Consider the following 18199-nt stretch of genomic DNA (forward strand, 5'->3'; position numbering starts at 1 on the left):
TACTCAATTCATATGTCAATCTGATCTTCATAAAATTTTTCAGTCTGTACGTAAACAGGTTCCTTACCAAAAGCTGCACCAGTCTTGAAAGCAGTTCCCTTCCCTGCTTCATGCCCCAGTAAAAGAAGGCTGCCTAAACTCTATATAATCAGAGAAAAGCCAACCGGTGGACTGCCCTCCTTCCAAAGAGCCTATGAAGTACTTTCCCTTCCCACATTTTGCTCTTTCAAAATGGAAATAGTTTTAGCTTTCCCAAACACTGATTTTTGTTGTCCTTTCCAACCAATACTTCTTTCAAAATCTATTTTGTATTACCTTTAATAGCAAAACCAAATGTAGTCCAAACAGTATTAAGCATGTGCCAAAGTCCAGAAAAAGTGAACAAGACAGGTTAGTCAGATACTGGAAGCTGCGGAGACTGAAGCTGAACTTCTGAATTCAGTCCCTTCAGCAGCAACAGCCTGCAACCTTTTCCTTCTTCCCACACTGCCCCCACATAGCCATTCCCACATCTCTAGAGGAGTAGTTTTTTGCTTCCTACCCTTTTCCCTGTTCCTCTTCCCACAGGAGGATGACATTCAGCTGCTTGCCGAATTGTACAAAGCATTATTTCAATCAGTGCGCTTTCCTGTCTATCCGTTAAAGCTGAAATTTAAGAAACAGATGTTAACACACAGCTTGATTTTTCATTTTCCACCAGTATTAGTACTTAAGGATCAAAATATGTTTATTTTTTAAAAGAAAAAAAGACAGGCGTTTAGGCCAATAGCTCATTTCCAGGGTGGGTGTGGCAGAGGGGATAGAGAAGATAAGCACCTTACAAAACAACACAAGAAAATATTTAAAATTGAGGGAATATCACTGGATGAGTCACAGGACAGGATGAAACAAATACCAAGTTTTATAATAGTTTTCGTTCTTTTTCATTTTTTAGAGGTCCATTTACTAGGACCTATGAATTACAGAATTATGCCAGGGGCTTTGTTTGGTTTTACTGTCATTAAAGAAATTACAGTATTTTTCCACGGGGTAGTTTTAGCACTCAACAGATGAACCAGTTTCACAAGCAACTTAGTTTCCCTAATGCCAGAAGTCCAGCCTCAACCTGTGGAACAACAGGGCAACTGGACGCGGCATGCTTATTCTCTCTCTTTTCTCCCTCTTCCCACCATTGTTTTTCTGTGTCTCACTTCCATACCAGAAGTGATCTCTTTCGACTCTTCCTCATATTTTATAATTAGGATTAGTGGTTTATTGTAGTCATGTAAAAATAGAGAATATTATGGGGACTCACAAATGTAACCATCTTATTTCCTTATAAACCAAGACTAATAGAAACTGCATAGGAATATAAAGAAAGATCTAAAAAAATATCTTACGTTCTTCTCCATTGAGAGGCTCCTCCAACAGAAGACTGTTCATACATTCCCAGTCTTTCAAGAGGTCTGTTGCACAGTCCCACATGCTGTCCACAAGATAAGCAGCATGTTCATGCAACTAAAATGAGAACAGGTTAAGTATTTTTCTTTATCAGCAATAAAGTTCATTACAGAACTTGCTATAACACAGGGTGTTTTTCTCACTTGGCACCTGTCTGTGGCAAAAAAAACAGAGAAAATTTTGCGAGCTCTCTGGTTCAACAGAAGCCTCTTTTCCCCAATTAACTTAAAAAGATGAAACCAGACCAAGTGCTACAAAGAGCAGTGCTACAAGATCTGTCAGAGGTCGGAGGACAGAGGGGTGGGAGTTGTAGGGGTTTTTTTTTGTTTGTTTCAGGTCCCCACCCCACCCCCACCCCACTTTGTCGATCTCCTAAATCACAATTTCTTCCACCTATATATTAGCATGAAGAATGACGGAAGAATATTTGTCAGAGTAGAGCTCACAGCCTGTCTCAACACTGTGTACTGGACAGATCCTTCAGATAACACAGCCACACAAAAGAGTCCTTCAACCTACAGGTTGCTCAATAGGAAAACCAGGACACATTCATGGTTATTAACTAATGAGTGGGGAAAAGCAAAACAACAAATTAATTTAAAAAAAATTAAAACAAAACAAAAACCAAAAAACAAAACACACCGCAAAAATAAGGATATCCCTGAAACTCAACTTACTTCACTTTCCAAAAAGAAAAACACTAATGTCTTCACAAGATTAGCATTTGGACTTTGTCTTCCCCTCCTTTTAAGTATTCCATCATCTTCAGGATCTCTGCGGCTGAAAAGCCTAAAAAAAAAAATAAATATTTCGGGACAAGTTTCTTCTTCATTGCCTTTGCCACAGTCAATTCATATCAAGATACTGGGTTTTTTTACAGACACACACTTAATACCTTGCTGCTTGGCTCCATATTCTATTTTGAAAGGAAGTAATTTAGGACAAGTATCATTTGAACAATTTCATATATGCCAAGTTGGTATTTCACTGACTGTTTCCAGTGGAATGTATAATTATAACAAAATACTTTACAAACATCAGTCATAATTGCAGGTGCTTGAGGTTCCATGCTCCTCTATAACAAATTACGTTTTCTGAACCTCCCCCACATGAGACTTTAAAGCAGCAAAGAAATACTGGAAGAAGGTCTGAAAAGGATTAGACGGAAATTCTATTTTGTTTCCCTACACACCTGATGTGTTGAATCTCTCTTTTTTTTTTTTATTTTTAAACTAGAAAAACACTTTATTAAATGGCCGTGTGAGCCAACTTGGCAGGGGGGAGGAACTACAAAAGGGAAAATACTCCTTATGATGCAAGCAGAAGTTGTAGGTACCAAACTACATGAGCATTTTAAGATGTTTCACAGAACACAGGAAGGACAGGAAAGGAGAAGACAGAGGAATGTTTTTATTATATTCCCTGTGGGTATAAGCTTTTAAAGCACAGCCTTCAAAATTACTATTTCCCATTCAGAAGAACTACAACAGTTCAAAAACTACAGCAGTGTTACATTTTCTGTAAGTTATTTCTTAAGGCCACTTCATTATTCAGTTTTTCCTTTCCTTAATTTAAACTAATCAGAACTGTAGTATTAATGCACACACTAAAATCTACAGGAACAAGAAGTTAACTATAATTTCTCCACCTTACTTTTTATAAAGAAATTCCCCTGCGGCAACGGCTACTGGCCGATGAGCTGAATAAACCAGATGGTATACATTTTCACAGTCTTCTGCAGTCAGAACTTCTTCACTACTCCTAGGTGTGGGGATGGGAAGAAGGAAAGGAAAAAAAAAAAGCTGAGTCAATATAAAGTATGAACTCTAGTGAGGGAGATGAAAATGAAGGAGAATCTAAACCTTTTCCTTCAATTTATCATCCTAAAACCTGAAACAAGATAGCTTAGTTCCAAAATCTTCCTAGACAAAAATTACTGATAAAGTATGAGCATTCAGTGGAAGGTTATGCTCAAAAGTTCAACTATAGTGTAATGTTCAACCCGTCCTGTATTTCTTCAGTTCAAATATTGCAGGATAGCTTCAAATTAGGAAGGCTGAATTCTGAGTTTCTAGCCTTTACACTTATTTAACTGTGGTAGGTAAATAACAGCACTGTTCTAGGCAGATTACTTTTGAAATTCCAATTTGTTCCAGCGTAAGATGTGTAGACATTTCTCTAGAGTTTGGATTATCTGAATTCTGTCAAGCTGCTGTCCTCACCCACAGGTATGAGAAAATACTTTTAAGTTTCAATATCTGTTGTAGGTCAGAAAAGGAGATACATATGTACTTACTGTAAAACAAGAGTGAGTAATTTTATTGCTTGGACTGCAACATCATATTCTTTGTCAAGAGTCATAGACACAATTCTATCCTAAGAACACAAAAGAAAGTATTTTCAAAGAGGAAAGAAGTGTAATACAACTTTAAAAAAATCCATATGTACTTAAAGATATGAAGTTACACTAACCTTGAACCGACTGGTGAAGAGTTCCAATTTGGAATTAAGCTCTTTATTATAGTAAAGCCCTTGCAAAGCAGTTAGGCATTTGAGTCTTACTTCCCCTTGCTAAAATAAAATTAAGAACTGGATTAAAAGTCAAGTATAGCATACAGATGTGATCTTCAAATCATACAAGACAAGTTTCTTTTGCAGTCTGAACTAATTCAAAGACTAAGATTAAATGTTGCCAAGATAAACTGTCAATAACCATGTTAATGACATAATATGTCCTTGTTTGTAACAAACCAATGAAGGGAAAAAACCAAACCAAAAAACCCCCGTCACTGTCTTACTGCAGTTAGTATCTCTAAGTCAAAATACACTTGTTTCATTCTTTGAAGATGTACTCTAAGTGCTTGAGATATTTCTAAGTAGAATTTACGTGTTTCCTTTCACTTAAATTAAAACTGGCGATATCTGTATCATTAAGGACCATCTCTTGTTACATCAGAATTACCACGTAGATACAGAGGAATACTCCTCCTGAAGTGCAAGATCTACGTTAGCAGAGAACATGTTTTAAGGTATAGATATAGAAATACTTTTCAAAAGTCTAGGACAACTGACTTCATACAGTTTCTTATAACCCCACTGCCAGAGGTTATTGTTTTTTCATACCAAACCCATGAACAGCACAGCATGAGTGAGCATCCCTCATTTGTTTCACTTCAAATTCAGTATCTTCAAGTTTCCAATGCAAGAGCTGAGACAATGTGCTGACTCAGCAATGAATCAAGGAGTATTTGTAAACTCTGTTGACCACTCCAAGCAGAGAATAATCTCAAACTGGTAGCTGGCAAGTAACAGCTTGAGGCACTCATCAGCACAAAAGGGGACTTTTCCCATGCTTTTCACAGCTAGCTGAGAATGCTGAAAAGTTTCTTAACTTGGCAAACCAGAGAAACTGTTAGGCTATATGATTGGATCATTGCATGTGAAATGCATTAATTTTAAACAGTTAAGTATTATAAAGTAGAAGTCAGTATCAGCAATAAATAAATAGAAAAAGCCATTTCCTTACAAATAACAGTTCCTTAAAAATCTATATTCACTCTCTAAAACCATTCAAACGATTCAACTCTGTTTTATATATATATGTTGAAATGCCCATGCTTCCGAGTCATAAGAAAAGCAGTGACTGATTAAAACAGGTAAGAGATCAGAACCTACTCTGACAAGATCAACAACCAAAACCATGGAGTTATGCTTCATGATTCCGTTCCTTTTCCTCAACGCAGCTTACCTTATCGTGCATAGTCCACCCTACATATTTTAAGTAGCTGTCATTGAGAAAGGCGTCACTGTACATCTTCATCCATATTCCAATCTCTTCAATACAGATAGCTCTTATTTCAGCAATTGCATCTCTGTGGAGAAAAGTGGGGCAATAGGATCAAACAGATGAATAATTAGAAATAACTTGTCACCAGCTTCCAAAATAAATTAATGAAGCTACAAATTACTTACTAAGAGAAACTTACCGGTATCTATGCACAAAAACACCTTTAAATATTGCATTCATCATGTTTTCTATTTCATCCTGATTTTCCTGAAGCTGAAACAATGAACAGAGTACATAAATAGCAAGCAGCACTTTTACACTCAGATCAGATGGTGCCGATGCTAGACAAACCACATTAAGTTAACATTTGCAAGTGTGGCCATTAAATCCTTTCCCAAAATATTCACAAACCTGTTTCACAGTATAATATGTTATTATTTAAGGAATTGTATATACCACAGCATACAAATTTTAGTAATTCTGACCACTGGAAAACTGTTCTTCAACTGTAACAAAGACTTCTTAGGTTTCTGCAAGCTCCTCCTTAAGTTATTTATAAGAAAACATGATTTAGGTTTCTAGTAACTTTTTAAGCCCAATGTTCAGCCCGATTTTTAATACATTTACCATGTTTTTATGGACACATATTATTAGAACAATACCCAAATCACGTGAACTGCATTACATGGAGTCTTTTCTGCACGCTAAAGAATTTGTAATCTAAAAAGACAAGATACAGATGAAGAACACTACAAATGACTACATGGGCAGCGTATACTCTGTTTTGAATACCTCTTTCCTCCTCATCCATTACATAATTACAGAGAAAAAAATGCAGAAACTGATCAAGGTATTGCAGAAAAAATTAATTTAAGAATACGGAGCTGAAAAATAATGGAGGAGATAAATCCAGTCTCAGAGTAACAACACAAGAGCAAAACATGCAAATGAGTAGAAAAATTATTATGCTGTGTTTTAAAACACAGAAAATTGTATTTGCTTTTAAAGTGCAAGAAAGTCGGTTAAAGGATTGGAAAACAACTAAATACTGTCAGCAGACAAGCATATTCTTTCTGCAGTTTGAACTGTAAAGGTAGGACAAATTGAGACAATGTTAATGAGAATAGTCAAGGACTGAGGAAGTTGACATTTTGGTGGATCAGACTGGGGGGGTGGGAAGAAGAAAAACCAACCCCAAAAAAACAAAACCAAAAAACCCACCCACCCACCACCAAAACCCCACAAAGAAACCACCAGAGATACTGCCCAGATTGGGGTAGGGGGGAGCTGCACCCGCAGGGGAATGGGTACAAAAGGTAAAGGACCTCTCCTACAGAAGTTTAGAAAAACAGCAAGAACAAACAACTTCCATAGCACCACAAGATTTGTGAATTTATGGAAGAAAGGAAAAAAACTATAAGGAAATACTTAAGAAGAAAAAGACTAAGTAGGAGGAAAAAAGGACTAACAAAGCAAAATATTTAACATGTTCTGGGCCTAAATCTAACACTTGCCCACAGTAGCCTCTGAAGTAAGAAGAGGGGGAAAAAAATTCAAAATATTAAAAAAGACGTGCAAAAAGAATCAAAGAATAAAGTGAATTTTAGTACTGGATAAGGCTGAGTTATAAATAAAACAAAACCTGAAATCAAACAAACAACTGAATGTTACTTCAAAGCTTACTTTCATTTAGTACAGGAAAAACAGAAAACCAAAACCAAAACTAGAAAAGCTGGTAAGAAATCCTAAGAGCTAATATACATAAGAGCAATTGAAATTGCGAGTGCTCACATCACTGCCTTTTCTGTGTGTCTATGTATCACTTATAATAGGACTGGTCCTGCACACACATCTAGCACAACTACATTTAGTGGTTGTTTAAGGGATCAGTCTCAAACTGCAAGATCTTTTGTGAGATGAACAAAAGACAAAGTTGTTAGTTTATCTGAATTATCAAGAAAGTAAAAACATTTTAACAGGTAACAACACAAAAGTTGAAGAGCAAAGTGAGATGTTTCCTTTGATCATGAGAAGGTTGTTTGTTTTAGACATTATAAATAAAACAAAAAAAAACCCCAAACACCAGTTCCCCCCAAAATAAAAACTTAAACCTGAATGAATTAGGGCTTTCAACAAGACAGCACTGTCAGCAATGAATCAGCAAGTCCCTTTGACACAAAAAGAAAGAAAAAAGAAGTAGATTGCATTTTCAATTTTGATAGCGTGTTCTGTAGAAGAAAAAAAACCTTATCCAAAGCCAAACACACTTTCTGCTGAGATCAGTATTGACATCATAAAAGCAGATTTTTGCCCCAAGATCATAGGTTTCTTCTCTAGAAGCCAAAACCAGTTAGTGTACGGTAATTTTTGTTACATAATTGAGCTCAGTTTAGTCAAGAAATACAACAAAAAATTATCTATTACTGATTGCAGTCTCTCTTGCTAACTTTACTAAAACGGCACTATATGAAATTTTCTAAGAGCCTACATTTATTTTTTTTACAGAAAAACAGATGGTAAGAAGCACCTTTCAAAGTAATTAAGTTTTTCAAACATTAAACGTGAACACCTTAAAAGAACGAAACAGGGACTAGTAACAACCTTTTAAAAAAAAAAAAATTACAGAACAAGATTAATTATTGTCATTTATCAACACTCATCCTATGCATACCAGCTACAGACAGTTGCACTAACCTCCTTTCTTTTCTGTAGTAAGAGTTCCAGCCTATCATTAGCTCGTTTCCCAATTATTTTATTTCGTTCTGCTTCATACTGCCGTTGTGTATTGTCCATGTTAATACTAAGGTTTAATGCCACATTCACTAAAGCAGTCATCAGCTTCATGGCTACAAAAAAGAGAAAAGAATAAGGATTATTTAAAAGGTTACCTGATCTAAGAAAAATGATAAACAAAAATCTTGACACCTCCTCCTGTCAACCTTTTCTGTATTTATGAAAATATATTCACTGTATATTTCTTGATACCCAAACTTTAGCAGTGTTTTACTAAGCACTGCATCATTACTTATCAACAGAATAGAAAAAACACTGACATTTTGTTCTTTTCTTTCTGACAATTTTTAGTACTAAAAGCATTACTGTTGAATTGAGATATAGGATATGCCCCCCCCCCCCCCCCCCCCCCCCCAAAATGAAGGTGGAATGTAAGATTTAAAAACATAGCCCAGGAAATATTATTAGAATCAGTTAGCAGACTGGTATTACCAAATCATTCAACCTCAAACATACAAGTTTCTTTCTTCAAAAGGAAATGTCTTAGACAACCAACTCCACCATACCACACCATTCTTTTCCCCTCAATTTAATTTTAATCAGGGGCAGTTTTCTTTAAATATTCCTTTATTTGCAGAAGCAGAGAAAGACATTAGCCAATTAGAAGCCAGAGAACTGACCAAAATGTAAAATACACTTGGGTGGGATTTTTTGTGTGCTTTTATTTCTGTATCAACCCTTTTAAAAGGGGTGCAGACAAATATACCCATTCCAGAAATGAGGAGGTGGTCAATAGTATACTTGCTTTTCTTATGAACTTTTCTAACAACAAGGCATGAAAGGGCTTGCATTGGCAGAGCATACACAGAACATTATTAAGCCTGTATCGCTAGCATAAAGTTGATGAGTAAGGCACAAAGACATGCAGATACATCGAAATATCATCACACACTGTGATCTCCAAGGATATCAGGATGAAAGAACAAGTCTGAGCTAATCATAGAAACCAAAATTACTGCAAATAACAGTAAATGTGGATGTAAGGATTTTGTTGGCTGTCTCTATCCCATATAAAACACAATCTTCAAGAGTACAAACTGTAATTTCATATGAAATGCACAAGTAATTATGCAAAATCAACAGAATCAACTACTGATGTGAACAAATGCAAACAGACTACTGATAAAAATTACTTTGTGTGACAGAAATTAACATGCAACAGGGCGACTTCTGCAACTTTTATTCAGGCACAGCTCAAAAAAAAGTAGTAAAAACTTGTTTTTTAAGAATGAAAATTTGTATTAGTCGTATGGTACAAATTGATGATAGAGCAGAAAGAGTATATACTCCTGAAATAAAAGGTTTTGTTCCTCTCTCCATAAATGCCTTGGCTAGTGAAAGTCTCGCAGCAGCAGCCTGATGTGCAGCATGCTAATGTATATTCAAGAGAGATGATCAATGAAATAGAACAAATGATCAGATAGTCAGAACTGAAGCTGGCTATAGATCAGCCAGTTGCAGTAAAGCCAACAAGAACTATTTCCAGTGTGGCAAAAACTCAGTTTCACGTACAGTCTAAATTCACCTTGTTCAGACTAGAATTGCTATAAGCCTTACATAAGTGGACTGCTGCACAACGCCATCTGAGACCCTTCTTCATTAATCAACGCAGGTTTAGGATTTATCCAAGAAGCTTGTCCTTTGTCCATATAATGATACATTTATTTAAAACACACCGTACTTAACTCATAAGGGATTTCTTTCTAATTTAACAGATTTGAAAAAAAATCATGTAAAAAGGACAATTACTGAAGACCATACAGAAATTTAGTGACTGTATCACTGATGAAGCATTCTTTAAAATTACTTCTAATGCAATGAATGGAAATGCTACTTTCAATTACATTGTGCCACAGCCTCAATATACAGCACAATTGAAATTTGTAGTAAAAATTGCATCCAATCTAAAATATGACTCCTGTTTGACTTAATGCAGAGCATAAACAGGTTTGACTGCATCTGAGGTTAAAAATATACCTACACCCTTATTATGACCAAAGACAAACTTGTAGAATCAACTGAAAAGTTTCCTTCTATTTACTTTTTCTACTAGACTTAAAGCTAACAAAAATTAAGTACTAGACAGCTGGTAAAGAAAGCTTTGAAATAATGCTGGGTTTTTTCAGTAATGAAAAACCAATAAAGACAAGGTAAGAAAGTTGTACCAAAACAAGCTGCATTAGATGAAAACTGCATCACACAATGAAACATGAGTTGCATGTTGAATATCAAGAAGTTCAACCAGAACAATTCTTTCCCGTGCAACACAAAGCATAAAATGGAAGCAATACGCAGATAATATAATTCACTGACCTGCCAGTGTGCTAGTGTGCCGAAATGCTCTGACTTGTGAGTCTGACAGCCCCGTAAGCAGTGAAATGACAGTATCCATCATATATTCATCATATATGATGCTATATTGACATTGTCGGACGAGTACTCCAATGAACTCACAAAAACTGGATTTGAACTTCTTCCACTGGGGACCAGCCATAGTAAGCGGATAATCTCCACTATCCTATTAAAAAAAAAAAAAAAAAAGGGGGGGGGGGGGGAACAGGAAACTCTTTCAAATGTCTTAAAAGTCATTTTATTAAATAAAGATTAAAAAGAGATGGGTACAACTTTAATGCCAAAATCTCTGGTGCCATAAAAACGATATATCAGAAGAACGTGATTCCACAAATATGCATCTACTTTGCAGCTCGAGCTTGTTACATGCAGAGACAACATTCTACAAGTCCGACCATAAACCCGAACACAACTAGATATACTGCAATAACTACCAATTTCTTCTTTCTGTCCTACTCCCCAAAAAAAAAAAAAAAAAAAAAAAGTAATTCATACCCCTTACAATCTCTTTCAGGTTACACTAGAACAAAAGAACCATCACATGAACAGTTAATTGACATGTTTAAGAACACTCAGTTCAGGACTATAATAAAGTTTACAGGGAGATGCTTACATATCAGACTGAAAATTCCTGAAGTCATAAAATGACCTACTACAGCACCTTGAACATAACAAATGTGTGTTCCTCTCCTGATTCAGGAACTTTTACAAATAACAGTAAAATGACCTGGGGGGCGCGGGGGGGGGGTTAAACAAAACCATATTAAAGTTAATATGTTAACTTTAACTCTGTTAAAGTTACTGATGTTTTTTGGATTTTACTTGGGGGGGGGGGCACAATGGGGGGGGGGGGGGGGATGACACACGACAGGGAGTATGGGATTATTTCTGTATTAGACAAATTTTGGGAAGTTTTAAAGCTACCTTTATGTTCTTTGGAACACAAGGTGAAAAGAATACCACTCAAAAATAAACCCACAAAAAACCAAAACACCCAAAAAACCAAAGCATCTCATTTACCCCAACACTCACTGGAACAGAAAGTAAGACACAATTTAAAGGAAAAGAAGTTATAATCCCCATGAAAGGCAAGGCATTAGTCTTCAACTAGAGAATAATCACATTCAAATCCCCACGATTTGTAGACTAATGAATGCATAAAAATAAATTTAGCAACCATTTTAAAAGTTAAAGACTTAAGGGCCTTACGTACACAGCAGGAACGAGGAGGCATCCCACACAACCCCACAGTAGTAGGAGTTCCCACTATTCAAAAACTGAAAGTCGATATTGATTTCTTAAACCATTAATAAAACAAGTTATATTCATGCAGAGCTTTACTTCCTAGTCTTACAAATTCAATGAAATAAAGGAGTTCCAAGATTTTCATTCATAAAAGTCCTGTCATTTTTGCAACCGACCTTACCCTCGAAAGAAACCTGTAGCAACATGATCCAGTAAGATTAGGACAGGTAAGACAAAAAATTAATATAAATACATTATCAGCACTTCATTAAATTACCTCATCAAATTCTTCAGTCATTTTTCGGATTATTTCAGAATTCTGCATATGTCGGAACATCTCTGCTGTAACAACTCCTACAATGCAAACACTAGATTATTAGCACTTTCAGTATGAAAGAGGTAGATGGCAGATGACATGGCTCCTGCTACAACGTAAAAATTATCAATATTCAGCTAACCTGCAGATTACACATGTATTTTTTAAGAAGTTACACATTTTTCATTTTAGCATCCGTGGATAACAAGTGTGTGGCACCAATACTTTTTCAAAAAAAAAAAAATATATATATATAGTGTTTATTATTATACTTTTTTCAAAGTGTGTTTGCGTGCATGTACACACACATCTAGAATATACTCATTCACTCGTATTCAGAAGTCAAAGATACTTGTGCCAAACCTCTTCATCAGCCAAGAGACTACACTAATCTGAAGTGACCTTTCAGGACTCATGATTCTAAATGGTATAAGACAATTTTCAACAGTTCTATTGCTACTTATTATCTTCTGCACTGTAATAAACACAGTGATTTCACGCAATTTCTATTTCTCTTAGCCTCGAACTGTTAGAGTGTAAATGGTGATATAAAAAACAAATAGATCTCCTAAAGTTTACTGCAACTATACAGCAAAATTCATGACAAGGATCATCTCAGAAAGCATTAAAAGATTCTGTAGTTTTATCTGGTAACAATAGTCAAAAGGTCACTGCTCTTGAAAGCATAGATAACCTCTGAGGAATGGTGTTAGCTTTCTGGAGATTTATGCACATTAGAAGTTTATCAGGACAGAGAAATGCTTGAGTGGAACAAATTATATCCAGTCCTACTCTATCAAGTGCAGCGACACCACAGAGTAAATTACCTTCTCCTCTTCAAAAGGAGGTGAGGGGACAAAGAATGGAGGATGTGGAAATGACAAAAGAAAACCAGAAAATAAAGAAGAGAATAAAATATGGAAATACAATCTTACTGTACACAGGCTACCATGAAGCTGTCCATACTATCTTTTAAATCAAGCATCTCTACAAAGGCTATGAAACAATCTTAAAACACTCAATGATAAGAAGGAGATAAATCCAAACTAGAAGTCCAAGACTGAACAAGCTAAACCATCAGCGTTAAGAGAGACTGTTTTCTGAAATAATAGCAGGAGCAGAGGAAGATTAAGTAAGTGTTAAGTATCAGTACTGCATTCTCTCTGGTGTGAATACAAAAGGCTTTATCTACGTTTTTAAATATAGTCTAATATTTTAAACCTCCTGCTCCCACCTTCAGAAATACTAGCTTAACTACACGAACCTAACAACATAAACTAGCCGCAGGGATGGAAGAGTCCTACAGCATATGTAGTATAAAAGCAAAGAATAAGAATCATACTATAATATTACTTAAATGGATGAGTAAACATTTCAGTATCTTACCTTTGCAGCCTGAACACTGAATAAAGAAGTTAATGAGATCAAGAAGTGCTATATCTCTGTCATGTTTGTATGACTCTATCCAGTCATCCACTACAGACTGAAAAGAAACAAATATAAAGACACTTTTTAGTTTTCACAAATTGAAGACAGTGTTATTTAACTGCTTTCCAGCAAGTGATTCTTGTTTCTTCCATAAATAACTTGAACTCTGTTGTTTTTTGATTAATACAGAACAAAATGTTTGAATGATCCTTTACTGCCATAATATCAGTTTTCTTGAAAAGAACTCATTTTATTCTATAAACATATACAAGTACGAAACTGACACCTAAACATAAAGCACAGGAATACCATAATCTAAGCTACAGTAACTTTTTTTGAGGAACAATGCAAAAATATTTTGCAGAAGCGGGTCTTCCCTCCCCACCCCCCCAGTAATGATTTTCTAAAGATAATATTTAGGTGTTCAGTTCCAACAGCTACACATCCCTATACTCTTCAAAAATGTTGCCCCTTTGATGAACTGTGCTCCACGCACATTAGCCGTAACAGGATGAACAGCACTGCCCTACACTGCGGGGACATTAATTACTCTGTATTCACTAAACCAAATAGGAACATGAGCATTTTACTAAAAAACCTTAAAGGGAAGCAAATTAATAAGAAACCTGTGATAATGGTTTTGAGAAAACAGAATTTTCATGCAATTATGTTTAAACCATCCATGTGTGTAGTACAAACTGTCTGCTACAGAAGTCAAAAACATGTATTGGACAATTCATTAACACAGGCACAAGAGACTCACTTTAGCATCAAGCTCTCAGTTTTGTGGTTTTTAATATGTTGATACCCTGGCCCTAAAATCTAGAGTCATTCTAAATAGAGATGATGGAATAGTTCAGAACTTCCAAAAGACAACTGGACTACGCAGCATCTCCAATGCTTCCTGTCTGTACTCTCCTCAGTGCTTACTCTCACAGGCAATAACAGTGCAAGGACAAATAAAACATATTGCCATGCAGGAAAAATTTTTGAACAGAGATACAGCTAAATCCCTCTTCCCTAAATTTAAGATTGTTTATAGTATGATACACAACTTTTGTCAGCAAGACAAAAAGAATGAAAAATCTCAAAGTGAAACTGTCTTAGTCTTCCCAGTAGGAGCAGAACCTACAAACTTGTACTGATTTGATTGGTCTGTGGGGAGGGCGTTAATAATCTAAGAAACACCTTAAATTAGGCTTATAAAGAAGGTCACTGTGCAAGAACAGCATAATGCTAGGAACAGGACAAGTATTTCAGTTAGGCAGCCTTGTTTTCAGAACTTACTTATTTTAAAGAACCTCCAGCAAAACAGTAGTTTCTTGAAACATTTTGTCTCAGTGGATGAACCACCTGTTTTTGCCAGAGAATAGACACTAACTCAGACGAAGGTACGGAACAGATTTTAAAAATAAAATTAAAATAAAATAAAAATTATTAGCAAAATCTTCTCAGGTAAGCAAGAGCTGAGGACCACAGAAAAAACTTTTTACATTGAGTGCTGAAGTGGACTTTAGAAATACTTTGAGAATTTTTTCTTCCGTAATTTTGACAAAAAATAGACTTAAGATTAACTATTACCCAGGTATCAATTCCCCAATTCAACAGAATAATCAGGCCTGGCAAAGGTCCATTTTGCTCTTGGAAAGCAAAAGATTTTGACTGTCTATCATTTTAAACAGTTACATCTGATGAGGATACAACCGCTGTTAATTGGCTGAAAATGCAGCACACACAGCAACAGTTAGAAAAGTATAGTTTTGCCACCTACTTTGAAATACGGCAGAACAAAACAAATGATGCAAGTATCAGAATTTCTCTGTGCAAAGACATCGAAGTAGTCTGTTCTTTTTTACACGTCTGAACTAAATTTCTGCCAAGGAATTCAGGCTTCAAGGTTCCCAGCTCTAACACAGTAGCCTGCAAATCTTGAGGGGACTGCATATAGACCCAGCTTCCTGCATGTGTATCACACAAACTGTATACTCTAGATTTTCAGTCCCAAAGATAGTGTTTCTTCCAGGCTGCTAAGGAGTCACATGAGTGAGTCAGCAGGAAGGCTTCATGGCTGACAGGCTTACACTTTAACCCTCTCTCCACTGGAAGATTCACACAGTCAAGCAAATGCTTTTACTGATTTAACTCAATTTAAGGAAAGAAAAAAAAAAAAAAGTGTGCTAAATATCTTAATACTGACTTCAGTCCTGTTAGTAAATGCAGTAGAGACAGTGCCCAATACAGAGACTTCTAACAGGTTAAAATTTCCTGACCCTAATTCCAGCCATTACTGTGTTGCAATATACATTAGTCAAGTCAACTTAGGGGAAATTTAAAGAGTAGCCCTTAAGTTGCAGCTAGTGATTTTACTTTTGGCAAGAGAAGAGAAGCAATTATTTTTTTTCAGATGATCTAAGCTCTGGGGGGGATCTACAAACTACAGATTTCCTGTTAAGTTCTATGACAACTACAGGCATAAACCACATTTGTATTTAGTTAAAGTCCTTTTTGTGTGGCTGTAAAGTCATGTATCATTGAGGATACTGAATACCTACTTTGAATCATAGCTTGAATTTCTTCATTATATATGTGATTATTCATGCCTGACATTTAGAAATGAAAAATCAGTTTGTTCAAATTCAAACCTTAACAATGCAAAACCACTTTTTAAAAAAAAATCTTAATCTGGAACTAAAAGCTACAAATTGAAGGAAAAAAATTTACTTTAGGCGTCATTTTATTAAATCATATGTACAGGAAAATTGTTGTATTTAAATTGCATATTCATCCAAGGCATAGAGATATCCCAAGTCTTACCTGCATAGCACTCTTGCCCATTTTAACTACCTCAAACAGCATCATGTTTTCCACACCATTCTGTTGGTGATGTCCATTCATCCGATTCGGACCACCAGGTTTCCCTCCTCCGTTTCCACTTTTCCCCTTCTCTGCTGGTCCCTTTTTTCCTTTTTTACAGGTCTGCAATCACAAACACACATAAGAAGTTTTAACTGTATATTATGTAGTAATTTAAAAAAGAAAAACCCAAATCACTATTCTTACCATGACAACTATACACAAGGCTTTCTGTCTTCAGGAACGATTTAAAATCCAAAGTTGAGAATAATAGCTGATCCTGACTGATACAAAGACCTGCAAGAATTCTACAGGTTCCACCTCCTCCTTCCCTCATTTAAAAACTTCTAGCCACTAAAAATTCAATCAGTGACAGTGTATGACACAAAGATTTTTCTCATGTTAAACTGTAAAACAGATTACGCAGATTTTATTTAAAACAGCTATGGCAATTCCCTTAACACACATCACAAAGTCTCCTCTGCAATTCATTAACCTTTTGTTTTTTAATTTGATCACACGTTAGCAAGTGAGTGTGAGGAAGAGCAGACAGGTGTCTCTGTATTTGATTCCCCAAATCAAGTATGACTTGCAGAAAGAAGAAAGAAAAAAAATTTAAACAGAAATGACTGTTGTATAAAATTTTTATCACCACCTCTTAATGACTGGGCACTCTGTACCAGTACAGGTACATGGGGTGCCCGGCAAGGCAGTCACAGCCCAGGCCAGCCGCCGTGCAGCAGCCTGCCTGCACCACGGCAGCGAAGGAGCCGCATGTGGTGGGTGTCAAGCCAGTGAGAGGGCAGGAGCCAGCCAGATAGGGAGGACATGGGTCCGATGAGGGGAGAGAAGGGCTATTTACTAGGTTTAGACCTCCCCACTCCAGTAGTGCAACCTCCTGCCTGCAGCCTATTAAAAAAACCTTTTCATTTCACTATTGGTTTCTGTTCACTTTTCAAATTAAGAGAGTGCCGGAATTAATGACACCGACCAAAAGAGACTGTATTAGCACCAAATTTAAGTATAGGATGGAACACATGCAGAGAGACTAATCAAATCAAAGCTAATCTTTTTCTCCCCCACCTCCCTTATGCCATCATAGCACTAAGGAAATATCATGCAAATACTCAAGATGAAGCATTTCAACGCAGATACAAATATGAACTCTCTTCACAGAACACTCGCATTTTCAGAAAATACTCTTAGCTCATTCAGCTTCAAAGCAAGTGCTGAACTGTTCAATTCCTAACAGCAGAAGTGTTTCAGTATCCCTATAAACTGAACATACTTTTCCTTTGCCTTGTTTTTGGTTTTTTCCTTCAATATCCTCAAAGTCTGTATCGGAAGAGAAGTGTGTTTCAGACTCCCTGCAAGGATAAAAAGACAAACTGTTTACACATTTCATCAGAAACATTCTTAAATATACCACATAAAGTAACATTATGCTCTCAGGGTCCAGTAAGTCAACTCTAACAGTGAAACTGCTTACTGCTTCTGTTTAAGTCTACTGTCGAGGAACAGATCAGAGCATATCCTCACACTCACACCCTACCCTGCCTCCTCCAAACAATTTACCTGTGAAGAAAGCCATACAGTCAGGTTAAAAGATGCGAAGGTGGGTAGAAAATAGCAACAGGTTCGGAATCTTGCTTTTGGCACGAGCCAAACATTACACCATCTCAAAAAGCAAAGAGCACTATAAATATCTGCCACAAATACTTAAACAAGAGAGGAAAAAAACCCAACAGCAAAAAAAAAAAACCAACCACACCACCTTCCCTCACAAGCAAAGTGTCTCAGCAGATCCCTTCATCCTATTAGAAACTAAGTAAGTAGTAAAGAGGTATGCACTTCTGTTGAAAGTTTAGGTGAGGTTTCTCCATCAAAAAGATAACGTGTAGTTCTGTTTAGGCTTATAAAGGTAAAAAGATGTTAAACAATATACACACTGTCTCATTCGTTTAGTTTCCTACATCGTTAAAATA

The 18199-nt window shown here is 36.2% G+C and overlaps 1 protein-coding gene across 5 annotated transcripts in view; it reads right to left on the reverse strand.

The window, feature by feature from the left end:
• STAG2 (stromal antigen 2) overlaps window positions 1–18199 on the reverse strand; it is an 80941-nt gene that overhangs the window by 23306 nt on the left and 39436 nt on the right. For all 5 annotated transcript variants that reach the window (XM_052813643.1, XM_052813639.1, XM_052813640.1 and 2 more), the window contains exons 3-16: window positions 17503–17581; window positions 16176–16337; window positions 13320–13416; window positions 11895–11971; window positions 10334–10538; window positions 7922–8073; window positions 5427–5500; window positions 5189–5312; window positions 3913–4011; window positions 3737–3816; window positions 3094–3201; window positions 2118–2229; window positions 1380–1497; window positions 542–645 (exon numbers count right to left, since the gene is read on the reverse strand). In XM_052813643.1, coding sequence (XP_052669603.1) covers window positions 542–645; window positions 1380–1497; window positions 2118–2229; window positions 3094–3201; window positions 3737–3816; window positions 3913–4011; window positions 5189–5312; window positions 5427–5500; window positions 7922–8073; window positions 10334–10538; window positions 11895–11971; window positions 13320–13416; window positions 16176–16337; window positions 17503–17581 — 1591 coding nt within the window. The remainder of the gene's footprint in view (window positions 1–541; window positions 646–1379; window positions 1498–2117; window positions 2230–3093; window positions 3202–3736; window positions 3817–3912; window positions 4012–5188; window positions 5313–5426; window positions 5501–7921; window positions 8074–10333; window positions 10539–11894; window positions 11972–13319; window positions 13417–16175; window positions 16338–17502; window positions 17582–18199) is intronic.

This window comes from Harpia harpyja, chromosome 18 (assembly GCF_026419915.1).
Source record: "Harpia harpyja isolate bHarHar1 chromosome 18, bHarHar1 primary haplotype, whole genome shotgun sequence".
Lineage (NCBI taxonomy): Eukaryota > Metazoa > Chordata > Aves > Accipitriformes > Accipitridae > Harpia > Harpia harpyja.